The 24,225-nt window shown below is 38.0% G+C and overlaps 1 protein-coding gene across 26 annotated transcripts in view; it reads right to left on the minus strand.

Moving 5' to 3' along the window:
- Positions 1 to 24,225, minus strand: part of gramd1bb (GRAM domain containing 1Bb) — a 104,070-nt gene that overhangs the window by 36,670 nt on the left and 43,175 nt on the right. For 13 of the 26 annotated variants that reach the window (XM_043264519.1, XM_043264517.1, XM_043264516.1 and 10 more), the window contains exons 2-4: positions 19,061 to 20,127; positions 10,786 to 10,875; positions 9,832 to 9,858 (exon numbers count right to left, since the gene is read on the minus strand). In XM_043264519.1, the coding sequence (XP_043120454.1) occupies positions 9,832 to 9,858; positions 10,786 to 10,875; positions 19,061 to 19,467 (524 nt within the window). In that variant the 5' untranslated portion in view covers positions 19,468 to 20,127. The remainder of the gene's footprint in view (positions 1 to 9,831; positions 9,859 to 10,785; positions 10,876 to 19,060; positions 20,128 to 24,225) is intronic. The other 13 variants (XM_043264521.1, XM_043264520.1, XM_043264518.1 and 10 more) reach the window with 7 other exon arrangements.

Genomic DNA, 24,225 nt, shown 5'->3' on the forward strand with positions numbered 1-24,225 from the left:
CAGCAAGTCTTGCCGCAACCTGCCACAAACTGTAAAGTAAATCGTGAATAAATACAATACACCGTACACAAATATTACTCCGTTTGCAATCGGATTAGGTCTTTAAATCAATATTTTCTATTTCTATTCTATTTTCTTGGGACTGTCCTCTCCACTGCCAGATTATAAAACTTCCTCATGCAGCTTAAACGTTAACGCGGACAAATTGATTTCTTTAGAGCATGTTTCACGCATGTGACTCTGGCGATCGATAACAGTGCATATAATGGATCTCATCGGTCCTCCGCTTTCACTGAAGCCTCCCACGTGAAAGCAACAGCGATGTAAAACCTCCAAGACATCAAGAAAATAGGGCACTTAAAAAAAAAAAAAAAAATGGGATTGACTCTCTCTCAGTCCCACCGCTCTCTCTTTTGGACACACCCTGCTTGAGGGACCATTGTGGATTATTTTTAGAGCCGTATAGGTTGATCGGCTTCAGCCAATGAGAGGCGAGTATTCGCTGTCAGCTGACCGAGCGACTGTCACACCAGTTCAGTGTCAGAGCGAGCGGCACGCTGTAATCCCGCCTCCTGTAAAACACACACACACACACACACACACGCATACAAACTGCTCTATTTCTCGCTCTAATCCTTATGGAAAATCCCCGTGTGGAAGTGTGTACACAGCTGAGTGGGCTAAAGGTGAATTAACAACAACGGTATTTATTATTCTGCTAAACGGCCAATCGGTGGCAGCGCTCATTAACGCGTTCTGGCCGCATTAGGCGAGTTTGTGAAAGAGGGACGTGAGAGCGACAGGCCGGAGGAAAGAAAGATGAGGCATGTGAAGCGTCTGTGGCCTTTTGAGCAGCTGTGTGTCTGTGTGGCATTTCCACATCAGTAGGAGCTCCGGCGATGGACTCCATGAACTCAGCTCATTCGAATCGAACTACAACCACAACTATATATACAGTATATATATGGTCTTATACAGTCTATATACAGTGTTACGTTGCTGGGGTGTATTTATAGCAATAGCCAAAAATACATTGTGTAGGGCAAAATTGTCCATTTTTCTTTTTCATGGGATATTACGTAAAGATCATGTTTTGTAAATTTCTTGTAAGAAAATGTACACATTTTTTGTAAGGACTGCACTTTAGCAACTTTCATGAGGGCAATTTTCTCAGTGTTTTATTATTCTTTTTTTGCAACCTCGGTTTCCGGATTACTTCAGATAGTTGCATCTCAGCCAGATATTGTCCTATCATAACAAACCATACGTCAATTCATGTTTTGGGTCACTCACACACGCATACACACACACATATATATAGCCTTTCCTAATAATGTGCTAGTTATCAAGTTATATGGCTAAAATAATAGCAGATCTTAGCAGAGCTCATTAGCATTTAAAGGAACACGCACTAAAACAGGCTGCTGAAAACAGAGCTTTTGATCAATTTGATCCAAACCTTAATAAAGTTCAAGTTTTAATTGTTAGTACAGATTATTTTTTGCGGCCGTCACTAAGAGATAACCGGTTAAACATTATTAATTCAGTAACAAGCAAATATTGTAGCAACTCTAAAAATGACTGATTTGTGTGTTTTGTTGTTAACGTAGTATATACAGGTGCATCTGTAAACTACAGTGACACAGAGAAACTATTTTCCTTTCCCAGCTTCATTTGCTGTTTGTTTCCAGACATACACTTTAAATCTCAGAGCGTGAATCAGTCCTCCTCCTCCTCCTCCTCCTCTTCTTCTCATGTCAGCGCTCTCCTCCTCTCACCATTGTCTACATAACGTGTCGCATTCATTTACATTCACAAGGTTAAAGTGACTGCTGTATAGAAACATGAACTTGCGAAGGAATCTAACACACAAACAGATGCTTTGTTGCGCGCACACACACACACACACACACACACACACACACACACACAGACAAAAGAGACTGAAATTACAGCTAGTGTATAAATCCTGCTAAAACTCTTTAGACAAAAGCATATTGCCAAAATGCAGAGGAAGACAGTAATAAAAGTAATAATGACCATAACAATTACAGTTTTTAATTTGTCTCCCAATAATAAATTAGAAGAACTTTGAAAATGTGAAAAAAATAAAATAAATATATATAATATAATATATAATATATATATAATATAATATATAATATAATATAATATATATTATATAATATATATATATATATATATATATATATATATATATATATATATATATATATATATATATATATAATAAATTTGAAGAACTTTGAAAATGAAAAAATAAAAAATATATATATATATATATATATATATATATATATATATATATATATATATATATATATATAGATTATATATAGATATAGATACATGGCATTGAAGTTAATAAGAGACAATATATGAATCTTGTTTCTTGACAGGATTGTGAGTTTCCATAGAGACTAATGGGCCCTAAAAGCACAGAGTCCCAGGCCCCATGAGAGCCACTTCAAGGTCTCATGCAGGGGCCGATTAAATCATGACAACAAACATCAGTGTGTGGTGAGAGGCTATTCTGAGCTGACTTTTGTCACTCACTCATCAGTGACACACACACACACACACACACACTGGAGGACCTGTGACGTTTCCTGTGATTATATCATGTGCAACAGGTACACCATGTTCCCGGGTCTGTGTTTCACAAGTGTTTCTGTACTGACCAAACAGCACTGAATGAGAGCGGTCAATCATGCTGCATGTGCCCTCTGGTGGTGCAGGGGGGTAACAAAACAACTTTCAACTAAAAGAAAGAAAGAGAAATTAATAGATAGGTTTTGTGTGCTAGCAAGTCAAACATTTTGTGTGCTGTAGTTCAGGTGATATGAATATGCAAATGTAAAAAAAAAAAAAAAAATTTTTAATATCACTAGGCAAATGAACTAATCATTTTAGTTTTCATTTGTATTAATTTGTCTTTTTAATATTTATCTTCGTGCTAATCTTTGTGTCATTTCATTCTCATCTGCAGGGTAACAGTTGTAGAAACATCATTCAAACATGGGCTTTATTTATTAAAATAAATCAATTTCATTATCAAATTAAAATGAATAAATCAATCCAAAGACGATGCTAAAAACAAATAAATGGATGCAAAATAATGATAATTTTTTTTTTTATTTAATAATTAACTAATTCAATGATTGCGTGTTTACTAGAATGTAACTAATTACATATTTAACGATTTCATTAAATATTTAAAAAATAATTCGGCCCAAAAAATAAATAAAAGTGCTCAATTATTTAATTTTAAATACATAAAATGCGTCTTAAACATATTGAATCAACATTCACTATAGAAAAAAAAAGTTTATTATCTGTTGAATGGTGTTGGGAATGATCCTAAGGGGACATAAATTTAAAAAAGGTTTTAATAATGTGCAGCATTATGTAGAAACCTCAAAAGAGGCGGTTTGAGATGCAGACGGTACAGGATGCCATCGTAGGCGCATCTGGATTACATAAATCTACTGAAAGTCCATTCTTCCCAAACAGGACGGCGCCGAAGTTTGGGAGCCTCACAAAATTCACACAGCCAGTGATCAGTTGCATTTGACCGAACGTTTCGACGTCCAGCATTAAAAATGGGTTTGAACTACAGTCTTTCCTTCGGTGTTTGCCGAGAGTGAACCGCAGGAACAGAGCTCTTCAGCACCCACACGTCCCTCGAGCAGAACACGCTCACATCCACTCCTCTGACGTCACCGTGATCTCCTCTCCAACACACACACACACACACACACACACACACACACACACACACACACACACACACACACACACACACAGTGATCTGCTGCTCTCAAGAGGTTTCCATCTTTTCCATTCACAACAATCCTCTCGCTAATGCTGGCTGTTAAGAGAGGGATGGAGTCGGATCGAGTCGAGTTCTGCTCTCAGCTCGAGGTGTTTGTGGAAGGGCTTTATAAAAAACACGGGGGGGGGATAAAGAGGGAGCGTATTTGGCGTTTACTACAGAATGCTGCTGTGCCTTTAAGATGAAAAATGACAAAAGATGCAATACACTGGGAATGATTCACAACAATCTGTGGCGAAATGTGTCGCATAAACATAATCGGGGAGATTAGCAATACAGTATTCTGTCTGATTCAGATAAGCAACGGCTCATATTACATGTCAAAAATGTTGTTTAGATAAATAAAAATATAACACTAAAATCAATTGAATGCTACGATTATGTTTGAAAAAAAAAGAAAAATTTATATGCTCTTTTATATGCTTTTTATTTTAATATAAAAGCATATAAAAGAGCTGCAATTTCTTAACATTTGTGTTGAGAATACCCTCAGATTAAAGCACTTTAAGCCCATATTCGTTGCAATAAGCATCGAGTTAGTTCTTGCAGAGCTCACATCAGCTGATAGTCGGCACGTACCGATCCAGTCTTGATACCCATCACAGCAGTCTATTTAAAATCCCATTCTTCAGCATCTCTTCTATTTACTTGCAGTTTAAACTCCCTCCTGTACCTTACCGTAGACTGAATTTCATTACAAACACACTGCGTCTCAGACCGACGTGACAGAAACAGAACTGCGAGAATGTGCTAAAGTGCAGACCACAGCAAAAGCCTTAATGAAAGATGAACGAGATGATGAACATCAGGACACAGAAACCTCATACGATTTTCATTATCTTCTGCACTGCTGCGTTTAACCCTGTAAAGCTTTACATTTAAAAAAAAAAAAACAGTGTGTAGTGTGTTTTAAGTTCTTTCTTTTAGAGAATCCTGGCCAAAATTGCAGCACAAAAGCATTTGCATGCTTCCTTAAAATGATCATATTTAATACACCAGGTTTTAATTGCTTATATATGATATGAGAACATTGCACTCATGGTCAAGAGGGAAAAAACACTTTTATTCTGAGGCTCGGGTGCTGATATTTATGTGGCCAAAAGTTATTATTCAGTTTCGACGGCTTTGCTGTTAATCACTAAGAGGTTCCTCTCAATAATATGTCAGTTAGACAATACATAAATGCTTAGTTTATGATCAAATATCTCTTATTTCAAAAACATATAACGAGATGCATTATAAGGATGATTGAGAGATCATATTTTACACTCACATCCAATACGTGTTCATCTAATAACATAAAATATAATTTACACAGGATTTTATAACCAAGTGAACCACGACCCGAAGGTGGATGACTTACGATGACACTAAAAGGCTTTTAACTTGCTAAGAAAGCATAAATTGTTAATCAGATGATAGGAGGCACCGTGTTCAAAAGGTTAGCTTTAGAGATGTGTGTCCAGTAAAAGCAGTGGAGGATGAGGTTGATAAATCAGTCTCCCACAATCCTCAGCTCTGAGCTGCTGCAGGTCATTACCGGGGCTGTGAGTAATAGTCAGAGGTGAGCAATCATCACCAGACAGAGAAAGAGAGAGTCTGTCTTCAGCTCTAACAAACGACCCAACCAGAACCACAGCGTGGTGGAAATCCCTCAATGACAGGAACCATAAATCAGGAAGCAGAAATTACACACACACACACACACACACACACTCTCCCACACACACACACACACACACAAACACACACTCTCCCACACACACACACATACACACACACTCTCCCACACACAAACACACACTCTCCCACACACACACACACACCCACACTCTCCCACACACACACACACACACACAATGGGTTTCATGTTTTATAGATTCTATGCATCCTTTATACGGTTTTTATACTTTTATTCTATCCCCTTACTCTACCGTATATCTAAACGTACCTCTCACAGAAACCTTTAAAAATAAACTTAACACAGGAATAAAAAAAAATTATTTAAGGTTTATAAGCTTAAAATGACCACACAAGGACCGGATTTCGGATATTGCCATCTTTATGCACATAGCAATTGGTGCTGATTTATTTTGACACTATTTTCACTCAGAAGATTGCTAAATAACTAACATATTCAACTGAATACAGTTTTTTTTATTGTTTATACTGCACCAATATTACAACACGTCTGTTTGATTTTTATATATATATATATATATATATATATATATATATATATATATATATATATATATATATTGCATTAAATTATGCCTTGTTGTGCACCTTTTATTGCATTAAACGATCTCATGAATTAAAGCACTTTTATAATCCATTGCACGGTAATACTTATCTATTAATTTTTACACCTTTAGAAAACTTTATATACATTATATATAACTTACCTTCAAATGTATTATTATGCCTTTTAACTTAGGTTACAATCATATATGAAAATAAATAATGCATTGCCATGTACATTATGAATACCTTTATAATGCATATTACATCACAGTTTTAAGTGTTTCCATTATTTATTTCATAAACAACACAACTGCAAAACAAAACCTACAGAAAACTGTATCTGCTTATAAAGTGCATATCATTTAAAATAAGACTGTATCATAAGATCACCTGAGCATGTTTAACCAGAAAATATAATTCTACTTCAAAATTTCATAATGTTGCTTTAGATTTATTTGTGAAATTCACTAGCAATTTCTGAGTGAAAACGGCCTCAAATTAAACTTCGTTTTAAAACTTTCAGTGTAGATTAAACTTTAAACTTTAAAAAGTCCACAAAGAAAACAATCCGGTGATTCAAGGATTTGAGGAGAGCTTTACGTTTTAAGATATTATTACACCGATCTGAAGAACCTACGATCCAGAAGATCTGACATTTTAGGTTTACAATCATACGCATGTCACAAATCGTCTCGGACGTATGCCTGCACAAACACACGATCTCTCCATGACATCTTAAAATAGCCTCGATAATTAATGACGCATTACAATCTCTCTCATCGCCAACATAACCGCGGTTAACACTCTTAAAAAGACTCTTAAAAAACGTTTTCAAGGTGATAAAACAGAAGAACCATTCTGGGTTTCTCCAAAAAACCTTTCGGTGGATAGCTCTTAAAAGAACCTTCTTAGCTTCTTTTTCGAGTTTTTCCACTACTACGAAGCACCTTTCGTGGAGTTCATTAAAGGTTCTTCAAGGACCCTTCATTTAGATAATCATGCAATATGCAGGTCGCGTATTTCATCTAAAAATTCTCCTCACCTACTTGTGCAGAAAAGCAGCTTGACACAACAACAAAGAACTTCTACATTTCCTCAGAAAGAAGCGCCGAAGATGGTGTACACCGCATTTCTCTCACCTTATCGCTCTCGATTCTCTTTCTCGTTTCTCGTAAATGGAGTTTCTCCAGTACAGTGGCCATGCTGTGGCGTGCTGGGTTGAGTTGTGCTGTAGATCGCGAGGAGGAGAGAGGGTGAGGGTGACGGGGTTATGTAAATGGCAGAACCGCTGTGGCTGTGAGTAATCTGAGGCTAATTCTGGCTGCGGCTGGGAGACACCATGATGGAGGGATTTGCACTCGTCCGCTGCTCTACAGAGGGAACCATAGAGCCTGCGGCCGATGGCCTCATCCGGAGTCACACACTTCACCTGGACTGACCCTCCTCGGGGTTCAAGAGCTTCATATTCTAGAGACTCTATATAACACTGTACGCGAGCGAAAGCATTCAAATGCACCAGGAGCTCTTATTTCAAATAAAATTACATTGACAATGTTAATGTGTTCGGTCTTGACTGAACAGATCCGCTGTGAGCGTGTAGGAAATACTTCTGCTGTAAGTACAAGCGTGCACGAATCACCTCGCAGTCAATCTATACAGGTGGAGGGTTTCTGAAGCGCTCTGCCAAACTGCTACGACAAACAGAAGCCAGGTATCTGGATATTGAGCAGAGAGCTCATTGGCTACCGATGCAGGAGAAAACCAATCAGCTGTGTCGTGTGATGACGATGTCATAAAGTCAGATTGAGTTAGACCTATAGGGCTGTGCCGCAGAGTTTCAAGCCAGAACTCTGTATTTATATAAATCTGCGTGTCATATATGCATTGTTGTGTATGGAGATTTTTTAAAGAATGTTAGCAAACAGTTGACGGCAATCACTGTTGTTTTTCCCATAGCGTGGAAGTCGAAGGCAACTGTTTGGATGCTAACGATCTTTAAGATATCTCCTTTTATGTTCAACAGTAGAAGAAAATTTTGCGTGTGTTTGGAACAACTTGCAAGTGAGTAAATGACAGAATTTTCATCTTAAAATTTTAAACTGACATCACTTCAACCACAAAGTCACTCATTTGGTGTCTGGGTGTAAAACGCCAATTAATTGCATTAAGTCAAACTATTGTGATATCACACATATTAAACAAAAAGGAGCCAAAAACGAGGAGGTCAGCAGCATGTAAATAACAAAGTGAGACTGGAGAGCTGTCCTTTGCAGAGAGCTCAGCTAAATCTTGTATTGACACGAGACAATGGGTTAAAGCCACACTTTCACACAGCGCCCATTGTGGCGGGTTTTACGGGCTTTTCTAAATCCACAGGCAGCCAGCGACATGAAACAAAAGAGATGGGCTGCGCCTCTTGTCACTGGTTAAACTGGCATGTGGTGGTGGTCAGACAACAGTCTTGACCACTCAGAACAGAGCAACACATCGGGACAGGGGACCAGCCTCTTTTCAGCATCAGGACAGGAGATCTGACATCCACTTCAAAGCGTGTGTCCGACAACAACAATCCAGAGCATTAAATCTTGTGCCTTTTCTCAAGAGCACGTTAGCCAAAAATAGAAAAGCCCACAAAATGCATCCGATGCGTTTAACAATTGCTTCTTGAATGTCACGGGGCTCTAAAACTGCATCACAGTCTCACTGCCAACGTCAAAGAGGCTTCAGACCTACTAAGGTTTCAAAAACCTCAGATTAAAGGGACAGTTCAGACAAAAAATAAAATCATTTACTCACTCTCAAGTTATTCCAAACTTGAGTTTATTCTCCTCGACGAAAAGAACATCGGTCACTAAACAGTCGACGGTAGCCACAGATTTGAACTGTATGGAAAAGAAAAATAAATAAAGAATATTTGGTTAATAGCTGAACCAGCAGCTGTTTGGTTCCCAACATTCTTCAAAATGTCTTCTCTCAGGCTGAACAGAAGAAAGAAACGTAAATGCGTTTATGAGTGGAGGTTGATGAAACGACTGCATTTTTTTTTCATGACTATCCATTTGAATCCTCAGGCATGTTCTTTAAGATTTAACATTTTCAAAGGTTTAAAGTATCTTTATATTCAGCTTCAGGGAAAAAGAAAAAAAACAAAACATCGATATCACGCAGCACTTCTCTACAAGAGCTGCTGTAGAAAAAACAGTGTGGAGAGTTCAACAGACAGGGTTTGAGCATTTCCTTGCACAAAACACACCAACAGATGCAACCATACTCACAAAACCCCGACTCTTCACCAGATCTAATCTGTGTGCGTCTAATGGCCTTCACTTACCTTCCGTTCCTGGACAATTAGGGATGCTTATCTCTAATCCCACGACTGCAGGTCAGATGTTTGGCCTTTGCTCTTTCTTAATAGGAGATCGGATGCAGAAAATGAGAGAAAGCGAAAAAGCCGAAGCCCCAGACAGGCCGTTCTGAGCACGCCGCTCTCTGTTTGTTCCCAGGCATTGTGATCGGAGCTGTTTGTCCAATAAAAAAGGCAAACAATCACATTCCGTAGCTTGCAACTGTATTCAGGGCTCAACTTCACAAAAGTACAGCGGGGCACCGAGATATCTCCCCCCCCCGAACAAAACAACCAGCGCAACCAGGTTTGCAGAGATACGTGGATCAAGATTACTATATCTACCACACACACACACACACACACACACGGTTTTGATCCTTACCTACACTTATCTGCCCCGCTGTCAGCCCTGTGAGAAAATAAACAGAGTGTTTATCAGTTTAAGATGCGTAGGAAATCTGCAATACACTACAAGAATCTTTTCCAGATTTCCACAAATTCTCGTCTGGGATTTTTGCACGTTGAAAAACAATCACATTTACACACTGCCTCCAAAACCTCTGTCTGTCATAAGAAAAATTGGATCGGGTAGAATTTTCGCATCCGTTTAACAAGAATTTTGAAAAGCATGGATGCCAAAAAAACAAACAAATAAATAAATAATAAACTCAAGACTTTCAGACCTTCAAATTCTGTAAAAAATAAATAAATTAACATTAGTTAATGCATTAGGAACCGTCTGCTAACGATCTTTTTTCATGACGTATAAATGTATATTAATATTAAATTCTGCATATGCTAACACATTTATAAATAATATAAACATGATTTATAGGATTTCCCACACTGATGTAGTTTTGTCTTTTCATATATAATTAATGTTTATAATGCCGCTATAATTAGTTTGTTTTATACTTGTGTTTAATTTCTGCTCTCCCCTGAATATTTTAAATGTTCGTTCTTTCTTTTTCTGCATTTTACTTGACACTATCTTTTAATTACAAAAAAAAAAACTTGCTCGTGCATCTGTTTAAATAATGCAACCGTTTCCCTCTCAAAGATTTTCTGTCATTTGTAAGGAGTATTTTGAAACAAAAATATCATGATGGATTAAAATGAAATGAGAGTTTTTTTCCACTGAACCAACCATCTTAAAATGTTATTATTATCAGGTGGAGCTTGGCTGTTTAACCCGTGATGCTTGTTAAAGTCGCTGGGTTGAACGTCAGTGGAAAGCATTACGTGAGATCTCCTCTTTGCACCCTGAGCTCCTGAGAGTCTGATTGGCTGGGTATCTCCGCACATCGAGTCATGTTTGTGATGGAGGTGTGCTCACCTGTCCTCACGGATGAAGGGAGTCAGGAAGCGGCTGGAATCGTCGTCATGGCTGCTCTGCTGGCTGCTCTGTTGACTACTCTGCTGACTGCTGCCAAAAAACCATATCGATAAAGATCAATCAACCTGTACTGACAACCAGAATCACGTCTCTGTCTCACTTAATATTATTATTGAAATTGGTATGATGGCGTTTATTGTGTGCATACATGTTTTTACATTGCACTTATATTTTTTAAAAACACCTATATGCATTGATATCTGCAGTTATTTTTTTGTAATTACACGTTGACCTATCCATTAAACCCCTATTCATCCTTAAATCTACCCATACCACCAAACCTGATCCTAACCTTACCCGTATCCACCTCAATAGCATTTTGCAATACGATATGACCTACATTGTACTTATTTTTTAAGTAGTTATGGCCAACTAATATAAAGTGTGACCGGAGTCACTTATGCACACCAAGGTGGATTTCGTATGGTTTCTACTGTTTTCTGTTTCAATATATTTGAATTTAAGCTGGATTTTCAGCATAATTACTCCAGTCTTCAGCGTCACATGACCCTTAAAACAAGCATTGAAGTTATTTAGTTTCACGTCTGAATATGCATAAATAGAGCACCATGCACTAGTTTAATACGATGGGATTTTCTGTATTGATTTTTACAGGTGTAAAGCAGCCAAACGGAAAAGGCTTTGTTTGTAATGACTAAAAGATGCGAAATGCACCCAACTTACAATCTGCAAAAGCGTGGAAAAATTGGAAACCGGGATCATCCATACAATTTGATGATTGCTTTGAGAACTGAACGAATAACTGCAATCTGGCTCAGGAGCAAGTCATGAATCATATCTTTTGTGGCAGTTTTTTTCTGCTGATTAAAGTGGAATACGAGACTTTTTCACCACGCGCATCATATCACATAAAGAGGGGGGACGAGGCACTATTTTTTGAGGAAAGAATCCAGGATTTAATTTTTTTAAAAATGTCCTTTCTAAACAAAAGTATACATTTTTTTGAATATATATTTTTTTAATTAAAATTTGTGGTCGGTAGTGTAGCAGGGTTTAGGTTTCATGCACATGACTTTAAATATAAAACATAATTTCTTTGCAGCGTTTTATAACATGCCTATAAAGGTTGGCCATGGTAAGCAGAGGCCAGCTGCGTGTGCTATTTTCTCTTTGTTAACTGTGTTCCTGTGATTTCTCCACAAGAGGGTGCAGTCATACTCGGACGCCATGAAAGCAAGGCAGCACATGTGGACTTGGCTGGCATGCTTTATTATGCTGCACACTAAAGGGCGTTCATTTTCAGTTGTATTTATTTGCAATGGTATTTCTCATATTCTCTCACCTGTTCATTGGTCACTAACACATAAGTACTGTTCCCTCTCTCTTTAAATAACATCGAGGCATTTCCCATTCACAATAAATGTCATTAAACCATTACCATTTCACTTAGTTTTCGCTGTATATTTGGTTTTCAGGGCATATTTCTGCCTTTTTTTATCTTGGTTCCAAAATTTCTTATATTAAACTTATAATATGTGGACGTTGTGATGCAATTTGAGGCAGTAAAACGTAACCGATCGTCTATTTCAGTGTGAAACGCTGGATCTGCTCCATCAGCCGCAGGGATTCATGGGAGACCCGCTCGGCTGCGTGCAGGTATTTGCTTGCGGTGACGATGGGCTACACGCCGACAGGAAACTCACATCTGCAATTCAAACCATGCAGGCAAATTTCTCATTTGCGGTCAGTTGGCCTGACAGCGTTTGACCCGTGTGGGAGCGAATCTCGTTGGCGGCGATGAATGGGAGTCTACGCGCACATGCCCGAGGGTCTGGACTTTTCTCAGAACGGGTGTTTCACGCGGAGCAGATCGAGGCTGGACGCGGCCTGGAGCGCTCGTGAATCATTCATGACGGCTGCCTGTCTGACGCTTTTGTGTGTTTTAACTGCTGCTGAAACAAAACCCCAGTGCTTTCGGGCCAGTGGCACAGGCTGATGTCAGACTACAGCGAGCTCGTTCAAACGGCGGCCCACGGGCCAAAAACCGCCTGTTTGAAATGTTAAGTAGCCTGATGATGAAAATACGTCATTATTATACACGCGCTTTATACTTAAACCCTGCACATCACAGAAACGTACAAAATCCGTGCGAAACTGTATTAGCTTTTTTTTTTTTTTTTTTTTAATTAACCTCCATATGGCTTACAAAACCTCCAAAATGTAAATCATCTTATAATAAAGGCAAAGGCCACACCTCCAATTACACAGCTAAGTAGGCAATATGCATTAAAATATAATCTTGCATTTTTTTTGCTTGATCAAGGTAATAATCTTGATATTTTGATGTTTAACTGCTTGACTTACAAATATTTTTATTCTAGTTTTATTTTTATTAAATGTATAAAACCATATATATATATATATATATATATATATATATATATATATATTATATATTATATAATTATTATATTATATATATTATATATATTATTAAATTATAGAATTAGAGTGTTGTATATAAAAATGTTTAAAAAAATTATATATATATATATATATATATATATATATATATATATATATATATATATATATATATATATATATGTGTATATATATATATATTTTTTTAAACATTTTTATAGAGTGTTATATACAACACTCTAATTCTATAATTTAATAATTTCAGCATTGTTATATTGCTCAAACTATTACTAAGCTAATAGTTTTTTTTTTTTTGCAAGTTTGGACATATAGGTCCATTGTATCAGGTGCTATAATTTTCTAACTGCAGTGCTGTAAGACTCAACACACAAGCTTCTGTCGTGAATTATTTTTTAAGCTTTTAAATCAGTGTTTCACTGCCATCATGTCACTCGTTACGCCACAAACATGTATCTGTAGTAAAATCATACAGTGATGAGGCACAAAAAGCTCTTGAAACAAGTAGTCAATGCAGGTGTAAACAGCGTCCAAAATATGTTGTGGTTGGACTGGATTCAGCCGCAGTTACAGTAAGCACGAATGAGAACGTATTACACGTAAAGATCTACTCCCCCCCAGTAAAGATGAACTGTGCTAAAATAACCAAGAGATAACAGAACAATGAGTGGAAGTCATCTGCTTTTAGCTGCAGTTTTCTCTGTCAGCATTGCTGAATCAGTGTAGTCACAGGAAACCAGCTCCGTGGCCCCTCTCTTAGTCGCAAAACCCCCTTTCAAAGACTTTTAAAGTTATCCTGTGATCACTTAAAAAATGAGCACAGGTCGTATGATCAGCTGCAAGTTTTCGGATTCATCGGAAACATGTTTTAAATCACAGAATATAAATGCATACATTTATTAATTATCAAAACCAATCTATTTTCATCCAAGAAAATATATGTATTTAACTTTAATAATAACAATAATAAATGTTTCTTCAGCACCAAATCAGCGTATTAGAATGACTTCTGAAGGATCATAACGACGCTGAAGACTGAAGTAATGAAGCTGAAAATACAGCTTTAATCACAAGAATAAATTCCTTTTCAAAACAAAATCAAACGGAAACGCCTATTTTAAATCGTAATTATATTTCACTGTAATTTTGATCAAATAAATGCAGCCTCGGTAAGCATAACAAACGTCTTTCAAACACATATACTACAAATATATATGATCATTTTTACTGACCCAAAACTCTGAATGATAGTGTATAGAAATAAATATAAACTCATCATCCAGCTCTTCCAATCAGACGCTCTCTAAACCATCAGACTGCTCGGTTTAGGGCTTTCCCACAGACTTTAACCTGCATTACGAGAGCGCCTTTACACCTACTCCCTTTCTGCAGAGAAAAAAAACCAACCCTTGTATCTGAAATATTAACAACATCCACAGAGTCTCTCGGCTGGAAGGTGCACACTTATAAGTTCCCCGTGTCTTAAAATAGCACCAGAAGCTCTTATCAGAGAAAGGCAGACTGTGAAAGGTCTGGATGCATCTCAGCAGCACGAGAAACCCTACGAGACGAGACATAACGCACACAAGCCCAGATAAGAGACCCCGCTGCACCCAGACTGAGACGTTAGAGAACACCACGCGGTGATGAGGAAAGCAAGTGAGATACGAGAACGAACACCTCAACTTCTGTGCCTTAAGTAGTAAACTAAACCGAGCGTAAATTCAGTATTGATCCAAAAGATGTGCCTTCCTCGTTTCTGCTTCAATAAATGGGGGATGAAGCCATCAAGCTTTAAAATGGATGCAAAAAACCCTAAAAGCGTCTCATGCTACATTTCAAGTCTTCTTGAGCAATGCAATAGCTCTGGCAGCACATTATAAATGTTACAGAATCTAAAAGGCCACTTTTTGCATGCTGCACGAGTAAACAGTCTCAAACACCAGCCAAGCATCAAATCTTAGACGCTTCAAAAACACCTAGCTGTTTTTTCCACCTTTCTGCTGGGTGGATAATGGATGTGGTCTTATTTGGCATCACGGCAGCTTCCGAGGTTTTTAAGCACATTTCAAAGAAGAAAATATCAGCATACATAGCTGTTTAAAGTTTAACTTAGCGGCTATGTTCAACATTAAGCTACATGCTCGGTGTTTTGAAAAGTGAAAGATCTTGACACATGACGCTTTTGATTTAGAAAGGTGAACTGCTTGGAAATCGCTTAAAGCTCTAGAGACGCTTTCGGCACGGAGCGATGCAATGCCGCCTTAAAGAGACAGCTCACTCAAAAAATGACAAATTCGTGTCAACAGCGCAAGCGTTCTTCAAAATACGTTCTTTTGTGTTCAGCTGAAGAAATAAACCAATAAATATTTAGAACTGCTTGAGTGTGCATGACAGAAGTTTTGGTTTTTTGGGTGAACTATCTCTTTAAATGCGAGGCAAGCTGCACCAAACGGCAAAATCTATATTCTGTACGGACCTGTAGCTTCGCGGTATACATGTTCAAAAATGCTAATGAACATGATATACGCTGATATAAAGAATTATGAGCGATAAGGTGTTTGCTAAAAACACAGCAACGCACCATACGGAAAAACAGAAAACAGGAAAACCTGTTATCTGGACTGTTATTTATGTAACACCCTGTGGGAAGACAGATTTTCTCAGATCATTTCAAGAGCAAAATGTGTGCGTTGCTGTGCAGTAATTAGTTGATTTACATCACCCCTGTGCATACGGTAGACGCTGTTATATGAAGCGCCGCGCAGAGCATTTATAAAACACATTTCAGCACATGCGGCGTTTGTGCTACAGGAACCCTCGATTCGAAAGAATATACCCAACCCATCAAATCAGTCTTAAAACCTCTTATGATTAATAACTTGCATTTTGCTTCATCAATAATTGACAGGAGAGATTAAAAATGAGCGCGTGTTATGTAACCTTACAGCTGTGCATCTCACATTCAGTGCCTTTCGAATCGCGTGTCTGTGTCCTGCTCTAAAAATGGAATAAAACATTGACGATGCTTGATATCATCATCAAAAGTGATATTATGCTTCCCGATGATCATATTTAGTGCACTACTGTATCAAAGACTTGACGCCGGTAATTAAACTCACGGTTGATGTATCAAATCATCTAATGGATGCGCTGACAATGGGTGCTAGCAAAAGCTGATTGATTCAATGCTTTACTTGATATACTGTAACATTCCAGTGCTTTAATGTGCAAAACTAACTGACATGCCTCCTGTAAATGTACAAGAAAAATGTATAAGGGCTCACTTCATCTTTAAAAAGCATAACATCTGGTGTAGCGTTTATGAAGACAGCACAAATATCGCAAGGCGAAAAGCATTCCGGTTGGGTTTAATATGTTCCTCTCTAAAACATTTAACACAATGAACAAAACATAATGAACACGCAATTTAAATAAGAATAATAGGCGCAGCTTTCCTCTAGCTTCACGGTCTAAAGGTCAGTGAGCACAATGCTGAGTCTCGTATTTCCAGTGTTCGACCATATTAACACGATCTGGTTAATATGAAACCGTGAGGCTTTGTCTGGTGGTCTTGACTCCGACTTTGCACATATCTGCTGTGATTAACAAACGCGAAACAAAAAGAAATGCGCATAACCCAACAATGGTGAAACAAAATAAAGGTGCATGATAACCGAAGGCATTCTAAATGAATTCCGATTCGCAGAATTGCATTAGTGAGCGCGCGTCGGTTACGGTCTACATGTAATGCAGGAAGTTCCCCTCACCGACACGTACACGATAAATCAAAAGAAATCGCTGCTATTATAATCAACAAAGCTGTCTGCGCCCAAAAAGCAACACCACTGACTCCCTTCTTTCACATTTTCTCCTATACTTCTGGTCTGAACCGCATGAGCTTTAAGGAGCATTTCCTTCAAACAGGCCACACGGACTTTGTAATTCAATTTATTTTCCTCTCATTGTTTTAAATGAGACACAAAATCCAATTCGTACCACAAAATCACATTACAGGCTCTCCTGTAAAGAAACATCTATTACTTTACATTGAGCAGCCCTATTATGTTCAAAGCAACCTACAGCACAGCGTGCCGGAGACCTCGGATATAACGGCATTGCTTAAGGACTAGAACCGAACCTACGGTACAGTGTGTAGCTTTGGCACAGAGCTTGCATATGAACCTAATAGGAAATGATGCAAATCATCATAGGCAAACAAATAGCGTTTTTTAATATCCCAGGTGAACTGGTTTTTGTGGCTTCTCATACTCTCAGTGCAAATTACTGTCGATGCATCAAGAGCGGTAGAGACTCCTACTGTAACGCTATTATGAGCCCCCAAAATTAATCTCACTGTTGCTTTCTCATTTAGGCAGGCATTGCAGGTTATTTGGTTTATTGTATCGTTATGTGTTAAGTAGCCATGTAATAGGAGGGATCATCTACTGCGAGCTGCTCAAACGGCCAAACGTTTATTGTATTCGGTACGTTAAACTTTCAGTTCAGTGGTCAGTGTGCTTTTGGAAGCAACTTAACAAGGTATTTCATTCCTAAACCACAAAATAAAATCAGTAAATGGCATAGCATGCAACATAGATCATTTAAAATGAAATAAAATAAAAAGCATAAATGAAATATACAAAATAATCAAAATATATTAACGAAACAAAAAGTGTCAAAAAATGTAAGATCCATCTTCCTGGGGTCAGAGGGTTTAGTTTTTTTTTTTCGAGAGTGAGCCAAAACATATTTTCACTTTTTATATTACAGCATTAATTACACCCTTGTGATTTTTTAAAGCTTTTACTTGAACAAGATTATTTGCCGCCTCATGGTGCTATATATACTGTATACATATACACCAACACTAACAGTGTACTCAGAGTTATCAAAAAATGAAAAGTTGACTTAGCTTTAAATGTCAAGGCATCTCGCTACTTTGAACCAAGTTGTACACTCAAACAGTCTAAAGATTAAAAGACTAAAGTCAGAATGTCTCTTTTTTTGATCAGCTAACACACTTTATAATCTTGAATGTTGATTTAACTAATTTCTTGAAATTTATTTATTTTTTTAAGTCTAATAAGGAGACAACATTGTATTTGTTTCTAAGACAACTGACAAGGTATCCCGAAAAAGAACATAAATAGTGGAACATAGTCTATGCCTCAAAACAAGACACACTAACCTCAAGAACAGTAACAACCAACAAATGTAAAAAAAAGAGCTCTTTACATCACGGTACAAAAATCTAGTAACTGCGTAAATTATTCAGGCTGCAGTGCATGCTGGGAACTCACAAAGCCTTAACATTTCAACAACGTAAAGGTCTTTGTTCAGACAACAGTGTTTGAGTAGTTGGGACAACATTTGGGGTAATTTTGGTCATCTGTCTGACAAGATTTTTATGTACTTTAAAGAAAATATAATTTTTTAGCATTTGAGACTCGAAAGATTTCGTAAACTGGAAAATGTGCAGTTCCATTTTTTACAGTGTAAACATGTTGTGGGCAAATTATTGACAACCAGTTGGCATGCAGTGGATATGTAGTTACAAAGTCACTTATAGTTAGTACACTGTAAAAAAAAAAAAAAAAAAAAAGAAAAGTTGAGCCAACTTAAAATTTTAAGGCAACCAGCTTTTTTCCTTAAAATTTTAAGTTGGCTCAACTTTCTGCTATCAAAATAAAGTGTAAACAAATTCTTAAAGCTAACTTCCTAATATTTAATGCCAGTCAAACTGTCAGGACTTGCTGAAAATCACCAGCTGTGACAGAGGCCTCCTTAACCGTATGTCTGAAACACCAACCTGCTCTCACTGCCTTGCTCCTTCCTCTCTCGCACCTTCAGCCACTTGCGAAGCAGGAAGCGTTTGCGCCGGGGCGAGGCGCTCGGGGTGGAGCTGTTGGACCAGGCCGCGTCCTCGTCGCTGGACGGCGTGATCTCGATGGAGGGCAGCTGGAGGTACTCTTTGGAGGCCGAGCGTGATCCGGGGTGCCGCAGCAGCCCGTTCTCGATCCTCTCCCGCTCGCTGGGCAGCTTTTTCATTCGTTTCATCTTAAAGCGCCGGCGCCGCAGGGTGGGGGTGGACGAGCTGGACCAGACGAGGCTGTCGTGGCCGCCTCCGCTCCCGCAGCCCTCCTCCTCTTCTCCGTGGCCGGGCTCGTCCCGAGGGACGTGCACCTGGAGCGACGGCGGCCGAAGGGTGTCTGTCATGCTCCGAGCTCACCACCCCTGCCTCTGTGATCACCGGTTAAACGCTAAACGGCTGCTTCCCCGCTTCCAGGCAAGGTGAGAGGCTAACTGTTAAAGATTCAAGAGGAAACTGAGGTGTTAAGTTAATCTCAAAATCCTCCAAGAGTTGTCTGAATGCCAGGGCACTTTGATCAGAAGTCGATCATCTGCTCTTCTTTGCTGAGTCCTTTCTTTGACGATCGATTGAGCCCTTTTTCTCGTTTTAGCTGCACAATTACCCAACAAAGAGCACTTGATGGTGTTTGGGTGGACGATCTTGACGGGAGCGTGTGTGGACTACAGCCGTATAAGATGACAAAGGAAGGCTCTTTTCTCCTCCCAGCAAATAAAACATGCATAAGGGGTGGCTATCGGTGTAACAGTACTCCAGGACTCCCCGTAGGTCCGAGACGGTCTCACGCACACAAACACAAGCATAAACACTCAAGAGTGTAGAAAATGTCCTGTGTGTGTGTGTGTGTGTGTGTGTTTTTTTTTGTTTGTTAAAGATGCCAGGAACTCTCTCCTGAGTACCGTCTTGTTATCCAACAACAAGGAATTGTGGCTTGGTCATGTTCCTGAGGTTGCTGTTCCCACAATGCTCTGCATCTCGGTCCTCCGGCGCGTACAGCTGCCCTCAGCCTACAGATCGGAGTAAGGTGATAGGACGCCAGGTAACTAGGACACCGGTGACTGAAGTTGTAAAGTTGTTTAACACAAAGGTATTTTTAAAAATGCATGCGAAGCCACAAACAGTCACACTCGTACACAAGACAGAGCAAGATGCACCACCGAACAAACAGATGAATCAGCAACAAAAAAACGAAGCACAGTAATTGTGAGACAGTGCACACACATGCTTACAGAACTACAAACTGAACTGGGATCTCTGAAAAAAGTAGTAAAAGTGGATTTCATTTATCAGATAAAGTATTGTCTAAATATTTTTTTTTGCAAAGCATGCTACAGAACGGTTCGCAAAAATAAAGAAATAAATACAAATCTTTACAAATCTGTAGAAACCTTTTTTTTTTATTTGCGTTCAAAATAAAAGTATATAAAGTAATGCTATACTTGAATATAATATAATTCTAATGGCATAACGGTACCTTAAATGGAAACACTTTCATGACTGCTTAACACACTAGAAATAATCTCAATTAAGTTTTACTTTAAGGTTTATTAATCATTTATCCTTTAAAATAGCACTTATTTGGTGTGTAATAAAGCATGCGTAATGTAGTGCGTCACTACAAATGTGTGCAATATATTTAAACACATCAAACGTATGCATATTTTAGTTGAACATTAATTTTTGTCATTTAGCAAAACCTATAATTTAAGGACAAATAATTAAATATTTAAGCACATATAAAGATGTACTTAAGTCCCACTCACAATAAGAGAGTCCAAACACTCCAGTTCAACTAATTGCATTAATATTTAATAAACTACAATACTATTAACACAGAATTGTAAATAGCATGCAAATAAGTGTCTGTAAACAGTGCATTATGCTTACATTTAAGTACATTATTCCCGTATAATAACATACTTTAACTTTTCTGACTTCATTCATAAATGGTTTGACGCCAGCGGTGCCGAACACAGATGCTTCTTGCTTGTCCCGTAACCGAACTTGAGAAAAAGATTTAAATTTCTACCCGTTTCTCACAATAAAATATCATGAGCCAGTTAAATTTCATACATTTTGCTGACTGCGTCCTTCAGTGTTGCATACGGGCTGAACCGAGCGAACGAGCATTCACTGTTCTTTGGAAAAGTACTGACCTCAAACTGAAAAACGCACCTAGATTTAAAGCCTGCCACTGTGCTATTGCTATAAATCATTATAGCGCGTTTATCCATCACAAACTGTAAAATGATTTTATGCTACAGGGGCAGTGTTTAGCTGTAGACGAGAGCGATAAAGCAGCAGATAGAGCAAACACCAGCCTGACTAAAGTAAACAGCCCAACGAGAGCCATATAAAGAGGCCGCGGGCCAAACACCCTGACCGCTGACCCAGTACTGAGAAACTCAAACACAATCCAGTTGACATCCAATATTCAAACAATCACTTCCACTAAACTGCTCTGGCCTACGGCACGCAAAACCAAAGGCCATGCTCCAAACTAAAACATCTGACTCTTTTTTAAACGAAGTAAGGGGATGCACAAAATGCAAATGAGGGGAGAAAATGCACGATTGCTGAATAAAAGCGTTTCGCGTTTCCCCGCTGCAGAACGGCGGGAAGCCGCTCGTCAGGTTGCGAGCGAACTGTTATGTTGACAGATAGTGACAGGATTGGGTTACGTTGAAACGAGAGGCTGTGTCACGGTGTCAAGACAGACACTCGAGGCTATCGCCGCTAGAAAACCTTGCTTCTCTTCTTTGCTCTCATTAAGGGAATGACACATACTATTTTCATTATTGCAACACGCGTGAACTAGAGGTTATGGGCTGCTACCTCTAGTCGTATTTCATCCGATTCATTCAAATCACGGAGCTGTATATAATTAGTGAATAAAGAAAGCAGGTCGTACGATCTATCCAAAGGATAAATTATTAATAATAATAATAATAATAATAATAATAATATAAAAACTAATTAATTAATTATTTGCATGGTATTTAAAATAGAATAAATAAAATGTAATATAAATAAATTAAACAACAAAAACTCAATTTATTTCTAAAAACAATGAAAACTGTTTTTTAGATACAGTCGCAAGAAAATTGTTATGACAATTTTGAAAAAAAAAAAAAATCTAAAATATTAATAAAACTATAACAATTTCTTAATGATGCTAAAACACAGATCGGTTGTGTTTTCAGCAATACAGAATAAACAGCTGTCAAAAATATGGCAGGAGTACAGAATGAAATTTCTATTGGAAACGCGTTTGCTGCAAGGAAAATGAATATGAGTGCCGGGAGGTGTACAAAATAGACATGCAAATGCAAACAGAATCTATGTTTGTAACGGTTTTCTCAAAATAACTCTTTTTTTTGTTCAAAGCACGATGAGCTTAGGTGCCTCAAATAGCTCAAATAGTAGAGCGTGGCGCTAGCAAAAGCCAAAAAAATGAAATAAAAAGCTGATAAAATGTAAAACTGTAACTTGAATGCAGTTGCTTTAGATAAAAGTGTGGATAAATGTAAATGCAGGTTCCAGGTATAGAACGCTCTTTTGTAACTAAACTTGTAGTGTCTTATGTTTTCATTAAACCTCCAAAAAGGAATGCCTAAAAGCCATCTGCGGTTTATGCTCATACGTTACACTTTGGCAATATATACATTACAAATGTACTACTGTAAATATTAGTAGGTAAGTAAATATTAATGACTTGTGTTGTATGCAGATAATTTAGTTCAATAAAATGCTCTCTAGAATGCAAATGATCCTAACATCAGCAATGATTGAAGACTCAAAATTCAGCTTTGCATCGCAGGAATAAATTACATTTTACAAAACATATAACTAAAAAAGAGTTCATTCAAATTAAAATAATATCTCACAATATTTATTTATTTATTATTGTCATAATTTTTTTTTTTTAATCTAATTAATGCAGGGTTGGTGAGCACAAGTGCCAAAGAAATGCATAAAATGCATATAAATATGTTATAAGTATGTATTAAGGAAGTTCACATATATCCTGTCAGTTAAGCCAAGTAAAACGATTTTGCATTACAACCCGACGAACTATAAATCCAAATAAATAATTTACAGCGAAAGGAGAGATGATCTTCCTGCGGGGATCAGAGATATATCGAGCATGCTGTTAATTAGAATATAAAGACGCTCACACATTCTTCATCAGAACGTAATTACGTCAAAAACTAAATCATATTCACCAATAATAACCCGAGTAAAGCACTGCCCTGCATGATTACAAACAAACGTCTATTTACTTTATGATCAGAAATGTGTTTCCAAGTGGTGTTAAAGGCGGTTTCTGAACACACCTGCTGTGCAATAACGATTGTAATAAGATATTTATCTTCTGAATGCTGCTATCGGTCTGGACAGCATCTGGACAGTTCGTTCTTGGCTTCTCTAAACCCTAGCGATATTTAGAGCGCAATCACAGATTCAGATCAAACCCTGTGTCTGAAGTGTTTCGGCTCATCCATTGATGCATTCGTCGACTTCACGAGCGATTTAGTTTTGTTTCGTAACCGGTGGAGTCTGAGGAAGGTTCCTCTCTGGTTGCTGGAGGCTGTGTGATGAAAGGCTGGAGAGAAAGCACATTCTGCTTGATCTGATGTAACGCCCACGGAGATGTGCCCATAATCTCACTTAGATCCCAACACTTCCACACCAGTGGCCCAGGATTCCCCTTCCCTCCACCGCCGAGGGCCGCCCATCTTCACTAATTTGGCTAGATGTAATTAGAAGGTGTTTGATGTTACACGAGACGTGATGTTTACAGACGCAAGGGACGCGTGCCAGAACCTGAACTAAGCAGAGAATGTGAACCAGAAACCGTAAAACAACGACGTTTTGAACGGAAAACTCTTCAAGAGAAACCACAGGGTAAACAGGAAGAAGACAAGCTGAGGAAGAAACTGATAAAAGAGAGAAAATACTTGCATAACCTACATCAGTCATTCAGACCATTTAGATTAAATCTGCCAACAACAGATTTTAATAAATGACTTGTAAAATATGTTTGAGTTCAGATATATTTCAAATTATTCAAGTTATTATTTATATTATTTTGTAATATATAT

Source organism: Puntigrus tetrazona, chromosome 18, assembly GCF_018831695.1.
Source record: "Puntigrus tetrazona isolate hp1 chromosome 18, ASM1883169v1, whole genome shotgun sequence".
In the NCBI taxonomy this organism is placed as follows: domain Eukaryota; kingdom Metazoa; phylum Chordata; class Actinopteri; order Cypriniformes; family Cyprinidae; genus Puntigrus; species Puntigrus tetrazona.